The sequence below is a fragment of the Manis javanica genome, chromosome 1 (assembly GCF_040802235.1).
Source record: "Manis javanica isolate MJ-LG chromosome 1, MJ_LKY, whole genome shotgun sequence".
Taxonomy (NCBI): domain Eukaryota; kingdom Metazoa; phylum Chordata; class Mammalia; order Pholidota; family Manidae; genus Manis; species Manis javanica.
The window spans coordinates 145,721,685-145,739,147 of record NC_133156.1 but is presented as its reverse complement, the minus strand read 5'-3'; the positions used below and the strand labels follow the sequence as shown (position 1 = coordinate 145,739,147).

The window sequence follows — 17,463 nt, the reverse complement described above, 5'->3', positions numbered from 1 at the left end:
AGAGATCAGAGTCAAATCTGGCCTGCCTAGGAGACTTTCATTCACTTTCAGGTGGCGAGATATGCATCCTTTTCAGGGTAACTCCCAAATTCTTCTTGTCTCTCCTCGGTATTATTTGCATGGATTTACTGAAGGGATGGTAGGAATATGTCAAAGTGTAACCCTGGTGTCAAGGGCAACATCTTATAAAACAACTATAAAGCTTTCTCCCCAAATATGAAATATAGGAAGGTCAAGTGGATGGGTCCCAACAGGGCAGCATGCAGAGAGCGTGCTCAGGGACCAGGTGACCTGGAAGCCAGGATGTGGAGGAGTGGACCCACCCAGGAAGAGGGACAGGAAGGGGCCTCTCAGACAGAGGGAACCGAGTGTGCAAAGGCCTTGAGCCTGGAGAGATGGGCAGTTGGAGGACCCTTGGAGGCGTTGTACCTGGAGTCTGGTTGGGTTTAGGGTGTGATGGGAGTGGAAGATGTAGATGGGGGAGGATGTAGAGAATTCAGGGCAGACACTCACATGGAGATGCCGACTCTTCTGAGTCCAGGCCTCAAAAGCAAGACCTGGGCTGCCTTTGGGAACTGGTGCTGTTCAGATGGTGTTAAAGAAGCCAAGTGTACAGATGACCCTGTGAGGGAGAAACTGAGGGGATTTAAAAGAGAGGAAGACCTAGATTGAGCCCTGGAGAGAGCAGCCCTGGCGTCAGAACAGGTGGAGCCAGCAGGGGGGGGCAGCCTCCAGCTTGCATGGAGTCAGGGGAGCCGAGAGAGGTGAGATTCTGGGTAGGAAGGAGAAGGTGGCCAGATGCTGCTGAGGATGCCGCTCAGGAGTCATGGTGGGGAGCACGGGCAGCAGCCACTGGGTTTGGCAAAGTTGAAGGCGACCATGACCTTGACGAGAGCAATTGCAGTGGCGTCTTGGGGCTGCTATGTTACTTGACATGGGAAATGGAAAGTCAGGGGTCAGAGAAGTAGAAGGAGCTTATATGCACAAGCCTTTGAGGTTCATCTATAAGGGGAAAATGAGAAATGGAGGAGAAGGTTGTATGAGTAAAGGGAGGTATTGCTTGGTTAGGAGCAAGCCTGCTTGCTGTTGGAACTGATTCAAAATAGGAGAGATTGATGATGAAAAGGTAATGGGGAATGAGCAGGAGCCTGCAATTCAATCCCCAGTGCCTGCAAACAATGGGTAATCAAGGCTATGGTCCAGGTCTGTGTGGTTTTCTTATGCATCATGTTAAAAAGTGTTTTTCTTGCAAGTGGTGGAATTTGGTTATGAAGTTTCATCTAAGCCAAGCAATTTTAAAATGCATTTTCTAAAATCAAACTCTTCCCTCCATTTCAATTCTGCTCCCTTGTGGTCCTGGTGCCAACCTGGTGTTATCTCATCAGCACATCTCAGGGCAGTGATTGCCTATAGAAATCCTCAGGGTGTGAAGATGATGCCCTGCGGCAAGCGCAGCATTGCAATTTCTCCGAAAGGAGGAAAACTGCCATCAGGACCACCCGACCATGGGAAGCTCTGCGTCGCCTGCCTCTTCTCTGTCTAGCGTTAACGATCATCTCTCAAACTATGCTCTCTGCCTTTTAAACATTCAATGAATGTTTCTGCTGCTTGCACTTAATTTCATATCCCACAAAGCCTTGTGCAACCATAAAGGCATTAAACTATTTCTCAAATAGTGAAAACAAATTGTGAAGCGTTGCTCTAAATGGCTACTACATAATTTATATATGACACAAAGTAAAAGGAACTTCCTTAATTGCCAACTAGGATTTCCCCTCTTTATTATGGTCCTTAAAACATTAAGAATAGACTGCTTATCCAATTTTACTCTTGATTTTTAGCCGGCAGGCTTATTGTGTACTATGTCCACTGAAAAATAGTAGTGAGAATTTGTAACTTTTTGTACTTGTTTTTTAGAATTCTAGTCTCCTCAGATGAATTTCTGTTTCGTTCCTGGCTTGCATTATTTCTTCACACCATCAGGAAGCATGTTAATTTATCACAGAAATGCATTTAGATTTGGAACCACTAGAGACTTGGAAAATATGATCATGGCAGCCTCGAATAAGGACTGGGGCTCTTAGCTCTTCTTTTTTTTAATTGCCAATATAATTTGATTTTATTTAATAACAATGGGGAAAACACAAATAAAAAATGATCATTCATTATCCACAGGTACATAGTGCTTTAGAACTTTCACAGTAATATTTGCTCACTGGGCGAACTCAAACTGAGCATACAGCATATCCAAGTTTTTATACCCTAAAAACATTTCAGTGTCACCTGGAAATGCCCTTTGGTAAATCTACCCATGCAATTAAAAAAAAAAGGGTAAGAAAAAAATTTTATTTCTCTCTCTATATATTTATTCCCCAAGGTAAACACACTAAACACTAAGCAAAAGAATATTTAAAACTCATCCATGTTAATAAGCTGAAAAGGTGTGTGTGAGCCCATCATCTGGAAACCTTCATAATTTATCATTGCATGGGACTTTTGATCTCTTTTGTGTATGTTCTGTTTTTTGGGTGGGATCTTGACTGACACCTGGACTCATGGGGTTTAGTAGATTGCTGCTTTCTTGTCTCCCAGGAAGAAAAGTGAGCTTGGGGAGGAAATATCAGCTCTTGGTAATGACACACAGAAGAGGTTTTGTTTCTCTCCCTCCCACCACAATGCATTTTTGTTAACTTTTGCCCCAAACTGTCTCCCTCATGTGTATTTCCTACGTCAGTGAACACAGGAGGAAGCCGGAAATTCCAAGTCCCACCGCACACTCCCTCCACCCTGCCCAAGCATCTAATCAGTCCCCAAACTGACACATAAGACTTTAACCCACACTGCTAAACTCATAGCTATGCCAGGTTGTACCTTCTAAATATCGCACATATATACCTTCAGGTCAGGTTTATTTAGCAGGAGCAAACACTTCTGTGTAAGCTGCCAGCAAATCTCATATATTTTTGGTCTAATAAAGTATACCTTCTCAAAGTTTATGAAGAAAATAGTAGCACACCCATCATAATATTAATAACACTTTTTATTCTTACTTAATTTTGTTGAAAGCATATTTCATTAGTGATACGGTTTCCAAACTGTATGCCAAGGCACCCTGGGGGGCACCTCACAATATTTAAAATTTTTAAGGGGAACACATTGAGACTGGTCACATGATCCAGCCAGGAGCAGCTGGACTCCTGTGTTAATTTCTTCTTGAACACACATGGACACGTGAGTATCACCAGTTAAATGCTCCATGGTCATGTGGTCTCCAAAACACAGCCACTTAAAATAACTAAATGACGGAAGTGCTTTCTAGCATAAGATACAAATGCTTAACAAAGGCAAAAACAGCTTCTGACAATGTAACAGGTCCTAGCAATTCCTTGGAATGACCCACATCCTAGCAAAAGGTGGCCACAGCTCTGAACCAACCTGACCTGACCCTGAGACCTGGGGTGGTGTGGGAGGGGACAGGGACAGTCCCGCCCAGCCTGATAGGGGCCTACCCTCAAGTTTATCATTTTTAGAACTTTGTTTCTTTGCCTATTAAATGAAGCAGACAACATGCCCATTCTCCAGGTTGTTTTACTGTCTGGACTTTTGCAAGGATGAAAAGATACAGGTGCATTTGGCAGAGCAATGGTGATCACTGGGAAGGAAGTGAAGTCACAATTTGCTATAGATTCCGGCCTGTCCACCAACATGGGATTCTATACTTAGGAATCTCCCAAGATCGCTGAGAAGTGTCAACGAGTCACCCACACGTATGTCAAGTGACGATGGGCAGTGGGGAGTGGCTGGGATGAAGAAGATGGAAGTTCTTCTCACTTTTCTTTTGTCCTCTGGTGCCGGCCTCCGGGACCTGCTCACCAGTCTTGCTGCCCTGTTTCCCTAGTATCCAGGTCCCCGCGTATGCAGTGTGTCTGCACTCTGGTCCAGATGGCTGGGGCTGGGTGTTCAGCAGTCCTGGGCTCCCTCTCCCTCTGCTCCAACTCCTCCCACCAGATGCTGGGAGGAGGGGCGCTCGGGTCCCACTGGGCTGGGTCTTGTATCTTACCCCCTTCGGGAGGCGCTGGACTCTCGCAGGTGTGGATGTGGTCTGGATGTTGTCCTGTGTCCTCTGGTCTCTATTCTAGGAAGAGTTGTCTTTGTTATATTTTCACAAATATATGTTGTTTTGGGAGGAGATTTCCACTGCTCTATTAACGCCGCCATCTTCGCTCCACACTTCCATATAAGTTTTATGATCAGAAAAACATTGGATTACATGTTAAATTTAAAAAGCAAAGCAAAACATTGCATTCCGAATGAATGTGGTCCTTTTGGAACAAGACAGAGGGTCTCAGCAAAACAAAGTATGACAAAAATGTTGAAATGCGGCGGATGTAGAGTGGGGACAATACCATATGGACAGCAGAGTGTTCTTCCTGGGCAGGGCAATTATAGGTGCTTGTTAGTTTCTCCTTATTTTTTTCTGTACCCAACCCACAACAATTTTTGTGGACATGAATTTTTTTTCATCAAAAGAGTAGTGAGTTTTATATTTTGAAAGTCTGTATTCCCATTTAAACAAAAGATACCAGGGGTTTTCATTTACACAGGCTCAGTGACTACAGTTTAGGTAAGAGGGAAGCCTGTATCAGTCACCTATTAGAGAATTATGCTGTGTAACAGCCATGAAATCTCAGCGGCCCTTGATAGTAGCCTGTGGGTTGTCCTGGGAGGCCCAGCTCTTTGAGTGTTTTATCTTTCCGGGACCAGCAAGCTTGTCAGGACATGTTCTTTTCCTGATTGCCTCACTTATTTTCTGGACTGGCTCTGACTTGGTTATTTCTGCCTGCATTTCAATAGCCATAGCAAGTCACATGGCTAAGCTCAAAGACAAGGGAGAGAGTGCAAAGTCACCCCTCAAATGGCATAGATCCAGATGGGGACAGAACCCATAACTGTGATAGCTGTTTCTGTTAAGCAAATAGTGTCAATTTGGAAACAGAAATAAAATTAACTTCTTGCAGAGTCCTGTCTTGGAAGACGGTTGCTAACTACATGTCGTGACTGTTGTGTTTATGGTTAGAAACCCTTGCCTACTGAGCACCACTCTCTTGTCTCTTTAGATCCTGGCCAATGTGATAATTTTCATCTGTGGGAATCTGGCGGGCGCATACCACAAGCACCTCATGGAATTGGCGCTGCAGCAAACCTACCAAGACACATGCAACTGCATCAAGTCCCGCATGAAGCTGGAGTTTGAGAAACGTCAGCAGGTAAGACACGTTCTCACTCTCATTTCCACATCATCTGAGGCATTACTGAGATGAAGTTGTTACTCTTAATATGGAACATACAGTGCATTCATTCACGGGCATCAGAAAGGACACAGAGCATCCCCTTGCCCACACCCAGTCTGGGCAGTATGCTTGGTGGCGTTACAACCAAAGAGCGGAGACAGCATCTCAGACCCAACCCACTAGCCTCAGGATCAGCCACATGCAGGCAGCCCCATCAGCTGCCATCTGCACGTGACTGGGGACATTAAAATGATAATAATAATGCTTCATTAACACACTCACTTTGGGTTAAAGCATATGTCTCTGTAATAGTGTTTCTGGCAAGAGTTTACCCAGCTGAAATCTGAGCCTACCTCTCTGTGCTGCACAGCACTTTATATGGTGCCTGCTGGCCTCATGGGGTGAGTCGTTGTGGAGGGAGGGAGGGAGTGAGGTTGGGAGGGAGGGTCTGGTAAGGAGCTAGTAGCTGCAGTGTCAGAAGCTGTCCCGTGGTGACTGCTCTGGGCAATACACAGGAAGGGACGTCAGGGGAATACTCAGATTATGCTGAAGCATTGCAAAAACTACAAATGAAGACAAGTTCGAGATGTGGGAAGCAAGGCCATGTGGTGTCATTAAGGACAGTGAAGAGCAAGTGGAACAGGTATGCTCTGGAGGGGAAACCATACAATACAGGGGTTCTGTGTTTGACATGCTTAACTTTAGGTAATGGCTGAGTATCAAGGGAATGGTCTTGTTTTTCTGGGGTTTGTGTATTGTCACCAGGAACCCAGTCCCCACCCATAAAGGTAATGATTGGCAGGACTCTGTGAACACCACACGCCACTTCTCTGAGCACTCATCACAATCCCTGTGCTGTTGCCAGTATTTGGCACATGAAAGATGCTTCATATTACTTGTTATGTTGTACGAGTTAGTCCATTCTATAAAATCTCATCAGAGTGTATTGTGGTGGTGGGAGCAAAAAAAAAGAGAAAATACCCTTTAAGTTTTGACACTAGACTTCTCCTTGTATGTGAACTGATTCATAGTAATGGAATTCCTTTTTGAAAACAGGGCATTGCATTCAACATTAAAAAAATAATAATGGTTGAGGACCTAGTTTGTGTCAGGCCTGATTCTAGGCACCAAGATATGGCTGTACATATTGCTTTCTCACTGGTATTATTAGCAAGTCTCATGGTTTGTTTTTTAAAAAGCATTTTGTGTTATGACAAGGATAGCAAAGTTATTCAGTAATTAATGTTTAATTTCTGGGCTCTATATATATCAAACTCTAGATTCAATATGACGAGCTATGGACAAGCTAAGACTTGGCACTGTTAACCAGTATATCTTCATATTACCTGTGTTCAATAGTGTTTTAAATCTGAGTTCTAGAAAATTCTGCAGCTTCACAAACAACACATAGTGTTTATGATTGTTCCCTCTGTAGAACCCCAGTGTATTAGGATCAATGGTTTCCTTTCTCAAACAGAAGAGACTAGACCAGGTTGGTCCTGACAGACATATTTAACTTTCTTTTCCATCACCTCCCGAGTTTACTTCAAAACAGCACCAAGACTAAGGAGAACTGAAATCCAAGTAGAGAGATTATGTAACCTAATGTGTATAGTGCCAGCTGTGATAAAAGCAACAAGTCGGGGTACTGACCTCATCTGCTCTAAACACTTCTTTGAAGAGACCTTGACCAGCTTGGACCAGGTGGTCACAGTGATCTGTGGCATCCAAGTGGCCAGACAGGCACGATTTGAACTTAGGATGCTGAAGACCTAATCCTGTCAGGTATCCTGTGTGCTAGAGGCCCTGTGGGAGCACATGGGAGGTACCCGTAGAATTTTCTAGAACCCAGATTTAAAACACTATTGAACACAGGTAATATGAAGATATACTGGTTAACAGTGCCAAGTCTTAGCTTGTCCATAGCTCGTCATATTGAATCCAGAGTTTGATAAGTAGGGACTAATGATCCTTTTCAAAATAAGGAAAGATAAAAGGGACACTTTGGAGAAAAATAAGATGTTATACTAACAATGTTTAATAAAACACCGCAAATGTATTTTGCCACCAAAGTTGGGAGTCAACTCTCAGGGTCTGATGCCCAGAAGGTGGTACTTTTCTTATTAGGACTTAAGAAATTAAAATTAGACATTTTTAGGACCAGCAGGTAATTAAATACTCTCAGTTAATAAAAATTCTATCAGTTGTAATTCTCTCAGTTAATAAAATCAGTAAGATATGATCTGACAGATATAAGCAAGGAGATAAAAATTGACCAATAGTGTCTATGTGCCCTTCATAGAGGAGCAAGTGGCCCTCGAGGCTGTGATGCCCAGTGCGCTCGTAGACCCAGTGATGCATCTCACAGACCAAACTATGTCCCAGGGCTTCCATGCACCCCTTGCTGCCCATCTTTGCCACAATCAAACCATCACTGCTTCACCCAGTCACCCTGGCAAACAGCAGGGTCCTGTAAAGTGCTTGGTTCAGGGTGAGGGGTGGGTGCTAAGCAGAGAGGGGTGCTTCAGCCCCTATTTGGGTGGAAATACCATCCATCTTGATTGTCCTTCCCTGGCTGGTGCCTCAAAGCAAGTTGATGCCCACAGAGGCTGAGTGCCTGCCACCCGGAGGAGTGCCTGCTGCTGTTTCCCAGCTCCGCCCCTGCTGCCCTTGGAAAGGGAGGCCGAGGTCAGGGGACCCCTTCTGCACCCCTGCATGGCTAGGAATAGTTGACACTATCAGGAAGTGTCTAGGAATTCTGACATTTTTCAAAATAGCCCCCACTCTATAACTTCTTTTCTTCAAATGTGCTATTTTTTCCTCGATGCAAGTCAGATGAATTTCTAGAGACTAAAATCCCCATCTGGATCAAGTGGCAATGTGTGCTCTAAGATCTGGGAAGACGGGGAATGAAAAACATGGCAGAGATTTTCTCAGATCTGGGCTCTTGCTCGAGAAGTGCCCTGGTGTGTAAACAACACACATCATGACTTCTTTGCAAGGTGGGAAAAGTAATGACTTTGTTAGCATGGAGGACACCTTCTGTGGCCTGGACGTGTTTGCTGTGAGTTTGGTCTTTTGCCTTGCATTGCACACCCTGCAGTAAACTCACAGCCCTCTTTTGAGCACTCTGTCAGGGTAACAGCGGCTCTTTATCAAAACTGAGAAAACAGCAAGTGTGTTTGCCTGTATGTAATAAACTCTTAGAAACTCAAGAGAGCTGCATTCAGAACCAAACAGGAACCCTCTCTCCCAACTGCCTGGGCTGTTGGAATATATGTTGCATCTGTAGGAGTAAAAACAGGATTTGCTTTTTTATAGAGAGAAAATAAACCCTCCCTAATTTATATGGTCTTTGTTTTCAAGTAATGTAATTCTTTAAATAAGAATATTTACATGGTCTGCCTTCATCTGGAAGGATGCTGAGGATTGAATATGACAGAATATGTATTCCAATAGAAAATTCCAGTCAGGCAAGGCCTAGACCCATATTATACCTGGATCTGTACCCTAGCATGGGGCATCAGTGACCCAGTAGGCTTCCTAGCTCTCTTTGGGGAAAAATTGTTTTTCCTCTTTGCAAACTTCAGCTGCATAAGTACAGGGGCCTTTTGTGCCCAGGGTTGCGTAGACAATGAACATACTCATCTGCATCCTAATATGATAGAGAATATTAGGGCATTACTGTATGTATTGCATTAACCATTTGTGATACTAGGAAAAGTGTTGTCATTTTAGATTTGGGCTGCTACAGTTTGGTGCCTCTCCAGGGGGAAAAGGAGATAAGCAGGGACTGATATTTGAATCCTCATAATGAGCCAGGTAGTCTATTTAATGCTTTTACATATGCTGCTGTATCTGTTTCCTGTTGCTGCTGCAACAAATTGCCACAAACATGATGGCTTCAAATAGAACAGATTTATTACGGTGCGGTTCTGGTGGCTGGAAGTCCAAAGTCTCATGAGCTAAAGTCACAATCTTGGCAGGGCTGGCTCCTCTGGATACTTTGAGGGGAGACTGTTTCCTGTCTGTTCAAGCCTCTGGGGCCTGCCTGAACTCTGGCTGCCAGCCCCCTCCTCCATGCCAGTTCAGATTCGACACAGAATCAGACTGTCCCTTCCTCGCTCCCTCCCTCTATCTCTCCTCTGGTTCTACTCTTCCATGTTCTTCCCTCTCTCTGACTCTAACCCTCCTGCTTCCCTCTCATAAAGTTATTCCAGGATGATCCGCCCATCCCATAGATCCTGCGAAGTTCCTGCTTTGCCATGTGAGGTTCTGGGGATTAGAACAGGGACATCTCTCCAGGGCCAGGATTCAGCCTGGCATCCTTTCTTTTTATTCCTGTGTCAGCTCTATGACGTAAGTCCATCTTCCCATTTCAACCTAGTGAGTGTCCAAGTCCCTTGTCTGAGATCATTCAGCCAGTACATGTGGCTTTTTCTGACTTTCATGTTGGTTCTGTGCAGGTTTTTTGGAATGATCTCTGAGCCTGAGTTAGCTAGAGATGGGCTAATTTCTTAGTTATTTATGTTATTTATTATTACTAGGTAAACAAGAAAGCACAAAACAATATGAAGCATTTATCTGATTTTTATCATTAGACAATACCTTGCCATGATAAACAATGTATCATCCACAGGGATTTCAGGAAGTTATACAATCTCTTCCACAAGAAGCCGCAATGTTAAACCTGTCCACAGCTGTATTTCCACACCGTAGTACCGTGGCTGAGAAGAGGGTGGAGTCTAGAGACCAACCACCTGAGTTGACTCCTGGTTATATTATCTTTCAGTGTGATGTTGGTCAAATTTCTTAGCTTCTCTGTGTCTTAGTTCCTCTGCTGGAAGTCCTAATTGATCCCTTGCCAAATTTAAGAAGTGGTCTTTCCAGCATCCAAAATGGTATCCCACTAAGAAGGTTGCCAGTAGCAGGTCTTGCCTTTGAACTCTCATAACTTTCATTAACTAGTTGAACAGCAGAAATCAGCTGCCAACCGGGCAGGGCCACGGACTGCGCTGAAACAGGAGGGACTATTAGCTGTGCCATGCCCTCCCCAGAGTTCCTTCCACAATGGGCTTCATTCTTCCCTGGGACAAACAGATCAACTACAGAAATGTTTTGCTTTGTCTGCTGAAATATTTGGTGGAGAGTTGTTCCAAACACTCTTTTTACCAGCCCCATCTCTCCCTATTCAGAAGTTGACTTTTTACCCATGGAACAAACATTGTGAGGCAGTTCTGGCTGCTCATATTAAGGGACTCATCATTCTGCCCTTGTCTTCACCTGCGTTGATAGGAGGAATCCAAACTGAGACATGTCAACAGTATATGCTTCTTGTTGAAACCAAATAGGGCATGAAGAGCCTGTGAGACATTCTCACTGCAATTCCTGAAGAATTCAAGCAACAAAGTTTAGTACAAATGTTATCCATGACCTTGGGGCAGAGTGGTGCACCCAGTAGATACAGAAACATGAGAAACATACAGCATCACACCCCACAGTACATACAGTTTGGTCCCCGTATGCTGGACCTGCTCGGGCTCTTGCGTCCTCAAAGCTTATTAACTACACTTCCCTCCCACCGAATGGAATATGTTCTTAGTGTGTCTGTTCACTCCCCCCACATTTTATTAACTAATCATTTGTGTAGTTTTTTCTTTGGTATCTCTTTCTTGATGGAGAAGTTATAATTTATGTTGCTTGGCCACCCTTTTTTTCCACTTATTAGCTGACCAATCACATGCTTTTCTCTTTGGTGTCTCTCCGTCACTGGAGAGGGCACAGCTTACACAGGTGCACCTCACCTCCGTTTTCTCAGCACTCACTAGTGAAAGACTGAATTATTTAAAAGACAACACTTAAGCTTTGCTTGAAAGTTGAAAAACGGAAGAGTCAAAATTTCATAAAAGAGCTCTTTTCTCAGTATTTCCTATTCAGATCCATGAGAAGGAAGTTCAAGAACTGCTTTAACAGTTTGCACCTCATTATGTTGTATTGATGACTTAAATTCTCACAAAGCTTGGATGTTATACCTCATTGGGAAGTTCCAGGGAAAGATACTTCAGGATGCTACAATGTTTACCATGATTCTTATAGGTTCTTTTAAATGGGAAATGAAAATCAATTCTAGAAAATATATATCAGTAGCCCTCAAATCATCAAGCCTGGAATATTTTCTAAGACCTTTAGTTAGAATGGTTGGAATCACCATTATTTTCAAAGAGTGCAAGAAAGGCCATGCTGTGAATAAATACTGTGGCTCCTTTAAGAAGGAATCAACAGTTATAGATCCAAAATCAAAAGGGAAGGGGAGGGATAGTGCAGGGCTTAGGAATCACCATCAAACCTGGATGTCTAATGAAGAACACCACTGCTGGAAATTAGGAACTCAAACAAAATAGTGTTAGTGACTAATTGTTCACTCTTCAACAAGTTATACATTCTGCTCTAAAGGAAAAAAATAAAAAGCTATGATAATTAATCAAGGAGAGATTCTTTTAATGAATTAAATATATGCAAATGTCTATTTATATCATGATAGTAGAAAAGCTAAATGGTAAAATGAAACCCTCCAGTAGTTCCCTTTCTGTAGGAAACTTGAGCAAAACTACCATCTAATGTCTTTGGTGAGGAAGCAACTAACCTGTCTTACTAGAGAAACACCTGGAAATAGGTCTATTTCTCCAGAACATCACAAAGTAGTCTTTGTTGATAATACCAGGAAGCACAGAGGAAGGGAAAAAAAAGCAGCTGTTGCACCCTGAGGTTGTTACACCTGGTTTTGATACTTTTGGCCCCTGGGAATTTTTAGTTTTTCATGGAGACTGCCTACATTTTATACTGTGTGACACAGTATTTTGATACTGCCAAGATTGTGTAATAGTCAAAGGATAATCTGATGGAAGACTGAATAAAGTTCACATCATTCTATATGAGTAACATAAACCCCAATAGAGAAGAATTCCAAAGTCAGTCCTGGTTGCAGGAAAGAGAATTATCCATTCTTTTAGTATTTGTCAGATACAGTAGAAAATGTGTGTCTTCTCCACAATCAAAGTCAAACTGTACATCATATTTTTTTCTTTCAGCAGATGAAACCACAAATGGGCCATTTTACCTGTAAATAGGGGGAAAAGGACATTTTGGACTCACCAGCATGAGGCTGATTTCAAAAGCTGAATTTACTGAACCTATGTTTTTAATAGTTTATTACCAGGAGCACAGTCATGAATTAAAACATCTCCCATGGAATTAGTGCTGTGTTTACTGAATTGAGGCAACCAATGATGTCTATACCAAATTAAAAATGAGGGCGTATGATTTTTAGGATTTTGTTAATTGCATATGAGTTTTCAAAAGGTATTCTTTGGAGTTTCCCTTTTTTAGGTTGTGTGAGTGTCCTCAAAGTTTAAGGAAATTTTGTTTTAGGGATTCCTTGTTCTAGACAATCCCTTTAATTTATTTACATATTCTGGGCCATTTAATATATGTAAGCTGCTGGATGTGAAAATTCCTACCAGATACCTATATTTTACATATATGTGAAAGTGTGTAGAACTATGTGATACAATATACTCAGGAATGAAATATGAGGAACATTTGAGGTAATCATATGCACATAAACCTGTACATACACTGTTTAGTTAAAATGTTTTTTATATATATTCTTCTATTAAATATAAGATTATGAAGACTATGGAAGGTCCTAGTTCTCCTATCTATCTAAATACTTACTTCACAATTTTTTCTTTGATAATCTGTTATGTGCCAGGGATTAACCTAGGGAACAGTAATACTTGAGGCTTAAGGTCTTCTTCTCTTTGGGCTTAAATTCCAGTGGCAGGAGACACACCATAACTTACTAAGTGTTAATATTTCACAAGATGATGCAAGAAGATAATGTGACAAAGCATGGTAGGGAAAGTAGAGTGACTCCCTGGACGGGCCACTCAGGTAGACTTCTCCGGGGCTGTGACATTGAGTTGAAATGTGAATTTCAGAAGGATGCAGCCCTATGATGACTTGATGAAAAATGCTGAAAAGTCCTGAGTTAGGAACTAGACTGGCCAGATTTTGAGGAACATAAAGGTCAGTGGGAAGGTTGGGTAAGAGAAGAGAGCTAGAGAGGGAGCTAAGGACCAGACCGCATGCTGGGCCTGACAAAGTGCGTTAAAGACGTTAAAGACTTGAAGTTTGTTATTGAGTGGGAAGTCAGTGAAGGGTTTTAAGTAAGGAAGTGACACGAATTGATTAACATTCTCAAGGGAACCCTCTGGCTGCTGGCGGGGAATGGACCGAGGGAGGAAGGAGCATTAGCCGAGTTGCCCCATGGCAAACTGTGGTAGTAGCCCAGGCTAGAGATAGGAGTACCTCAGGGCGGAGTGGACAGATTCGGGGAATACTTTGAAATCAAAGCAGTTTGGGGTTGGCAGTTGGATTAGATGTTGGATGAGAGAAAAATAAAAAAATCAAGATGGGTGACAGAAAAATAAAATAATCAAGAAAGGTTTATAGGCTTTGAACTTGAACAAGAGGATAATGGTTGGTGTGCCCCTTTTAAGAGGTTAAAGTCTTTGGGAACAATGTTTATTGTGGGGCAGGGGTAGAGTAGACATCTAGAACTGAGTTTTGAAAGTTAATTTTGAGGTACCTATTTTATGTCCAAGGGGAGATGCCAGGCTGTAGTTGTAAATAAGATCTACAGCCAGAAATGTAAATGCAAATCTAAATACCATCAGTTGGTATTTAAAGGACCAAAGGAGATCCCTTAGGGAGATAGTATAATTAGAAAAGATAAAAATGACCCAGGACCAAATCCCCAAACACACCACTGTTTGAGCAGGATTGAGGAAAAGGGCCAGCTGGTCCCTGAGAAACGTCATCCATGATGTAGGAGAACTGCCAGACAGTGCAGTTCAATAGAAGCCCAGAGAGAAGGTTTAGGGGGACAGAGGTCAGCTTAGTCAGATGCCAGTGGAGTCACAGTGGGAGGAGGGTAAAGAATTAATCACCAGTCTTGGCAACACGGTGATCACCAGGGCAGAGGAGTTGAAATGACAGAGCTCAGATGAGGAGAAAATGGGAGGTAAGAAGGGCAATGCGATATCAACAGCTCTCTTGAAACAGGAGCCAGAAAATGCCAGGCAGTTTGTTGCTCAAGTTTTCTTTACCCAAGATGGAAACCAACGTTGTATTACGTATCTTACCATGGCGTCTCTGGCAATACATCTTGAACTGACTATTAATAGCTCCTGTATTATATTGCATACTGTGTTATTACATAGCTTTCCCCATGTGTCTTTCTTTTAGTCTGAATCATTGATTCTCAGGAAGGGATGGGCAGATGGACTGGTTGATTTTTCTAGAAAAGAGTATAAGTGTGTGTATATATATATATATATATATATATTCTTAAATGTATTTAGTTTAACTCTGTTATTATCAGCCATCCCCAGCCCACATCCTTTGTCATTTGGGACTCTTCATGATGGAGCAACTCCTGGACTCTTGAGTGTCCTACACCTTCATCCATAAATCTTGTGATTCACCATTGTTCATGAATCTTTCTCTGTGTCTGCTGACTTCTGGGCAGGTTGAATATAATCTTTGAGCACTTCGTACCTCCCCGCTGCTCCAAAGGAGCACAGATACCCTCAGATGCTGTTCCCATCAGGAGGCTCACTTAATTCATCTTTCACGAAAGTAACGCTTGGGCATGTTAAAGTGTCAAAGAATAATAAAGGAATAAACAAAGATAAGCAGCAGTTTTTCCTCTCCCAGGTCTATATCCCTCTCCCCAAGAGTTTCTAGTGTAATTTTGGGTGAAATATTTCTATGAACTTGGGTTATTTTAGCCTCATTTTTTACAGAAGTGATCAATATCTTTCCAGTGGGGAGTGTACAGACAGAATTTGTGTGTTGTGTGTGTTATGAAGGACCCAGTTTTTATGTCAAGGGTAAAATACAAGCTTGACATTACCCAAGCTTGTAAATTTGATGCAGGTCTGCTGAAAACATGCTTGTGACTTAGACTTTATTAAAACATTTGGTGCATGGATGCATTCGTCATGGCAGTTTGCAATATAATGATCTTTAAAATTGTGTTAGATTTTGACATTAATGAGTACAGCTCTTAACATAATTACTACTTCAAATCTTTGCTGGTGGATTTTATTAAAAAGTTGAGGGAAAAAAATGTTTAGGGGAATATGTAGGAGCGGGTGTTTCAAACGGTGGGTCAGTATCCACAGATGAATGTCACTCTACTCTTTAAAAAGGGCAGATAGATCGAAGAGCCCTCAAAATCTGGGCCCTCAGAGGAACACTTTCAAATGAGCAAGCTTTCTGAAAAGCCAGGAGTGGGATTCTGAATGCTTCATTGAAGAGCAGAGGGAACTCCTGTCATTAAAGAGCAATGTACTTCATCAGCTGATATAAATGAACATGAAATGTGACAAATTCCATATGAGAGCAAATTGACAAGACCTCTCAGTTGCTGATGAGTAATGGTAAAAATGTAAAACATGCCTTTAAATATAGTTTGCTTTTCATATGCTTTCATGAAAAATGTTCCTATCATTCCCCATGTAAATGTAAATTAACATTTACAGCTACTGTCTCCTGCCTTTAGTGGCATCACTATTTTATTTTCATTGGGGAATGAATAATATGGACATGAAGCCTAGAAAGGCCAAAATAAGAACATTATTATGCAGAAAAGAGATACAAATTTTTTTTCATGGTATTTTGTGGGCATTTTCCCTAGACAATGTTGAATTTAATCATTTCATCTCTTGCTATCTCTTTTTACTGGTAAAATAGAAAATGATGGCTGGATTGTCTTCTAAATCTAAAGAACTCGTAGCTATGCAATCCTCCAGTTGAGGATGGATTTGGAAAATGTGCTTTTCTGCTGCTTCAGAGAAAGTGCTCTACTTGTCCCCGTTCTGCCTGACTCACTGGGGCACGCTTAAATAGAGGAATGAGGAATTTGAAAATCAGATGCTACCATGCATGTCCAAGATCCCCTGTGCCCTGCAAAAGCAGGACCCAGGCCTGCTGCTCCTGTCACACACACCCCGCTCAGGGGTTCTCGGGCTCCTGGGGGCCAGGGGGTGTGGATAAGGGTCTTGTGTCACCTGGAACACAAGCTTCCCAACACGTCTGCTCCACTATTCTCAGATCTGTGAACCTGCGTCTACAGTCGACTGTGCTCAAAGTGGAGTGGTAAAAAAATGCAGATCAAAAGCAGAGATGACCCACAGCCCAAACTTAAAAAAGAATAACATAGATAATCGTAATATAAAATGTGGATCTACTTCTTTTCTCCTCCTGATGAGGTCTCTTTCTCTGTTCTAGTATGTTATGAAGTTTCCTAAATCATATATCCTTTTTTAACTTTTTAGGCCAAATCTATTCTGTCCGGGAGTACGTCCCTGTAACTTCACAGCTGTGATTGCTGTTCTTCAGTACTTCTTGTATTTCTCAGGATCAACACTACCCTCCTTCCTTTTTACATATTTTTTAACTGGGATTTTCTTTGTTTTGGTTTGGTGTTTTTGCATGTTCACCTTTCTCCATAGACTATATGATCATATTATTTTTCCAGGTTTCCAAGTATATTCATTTAGCCTTCCCATTTCTCCATGTACAAAAATACACCAGTAAATCGGTCAGCAAAGCTTTTAGGGTTTTCTCTGCAAAGTTCTTACACAGTTTTATTAAGTCAATTCTGAAATCTCTATAGGTTTTGACGCTCTTGTGAAGCGATTATCTTCTTTTCAATGTGACATTTACCTGATAGAAACAGTCCACGGGGATGTTGCTGGGATGTGTGTTTATCTTGTATCCAGACACTCAGGAAATTCTCTAGTCACTCTAGTAGTGCTTTCCTCCTGAACCCATATAAAATAATCACCTGCAAACTGTATGTTTTTCTACCTTTAATTTTCTGCAGTGTTTGCATAGAGCAGCTTTGTCGGCGCTTATAGGAAATGCCGATCGTGGTGTTTTTTAGAATGAAATGCACAAACCTTTAAAACACATTTGGAGGAAATTTTTCCAGCTTCTTTAAACATTTCTTTTTTAAGCCATGTGATTTGCTTTTGCTTTTAAATCTGAACTTGCTTTAGTCTTTACATAGATCAATTTAGACCCTTTGCATTCGTTGCTA

At 42.0% G+C, this 17,463-nt stretch overlaps 1 protein-coding gene across 4 annotated transcripts in view; it reads left to right on the top strand.

The window, feature by feature from the left end:
- ADCY2 (adenylate cyclase 2) overlaps positions 1-17,463 on the top strand; it is a 401,614-nt gene that overhangs the window by 215,592 nt on the left and 168,559 nt on the right. For all 4 annotated transcript variants that reach the window (XR_005063085.2, XM_073238029.1, XM_037024865.2 and 1 more), the window contains exon 4: positions 5,118-5,267. Coding sequence is in view for 3 of the 4 variants with exons in the window: in XM_073238029.1 (XP_073094130.1) it covers positions 5,118-5,267 (150 nt within the window). In the remaining variant the exon portion in view is untranslated. The remainder of the gene's footprint in view (positions 1-5,117; positions 5,268-17,463) is intronic.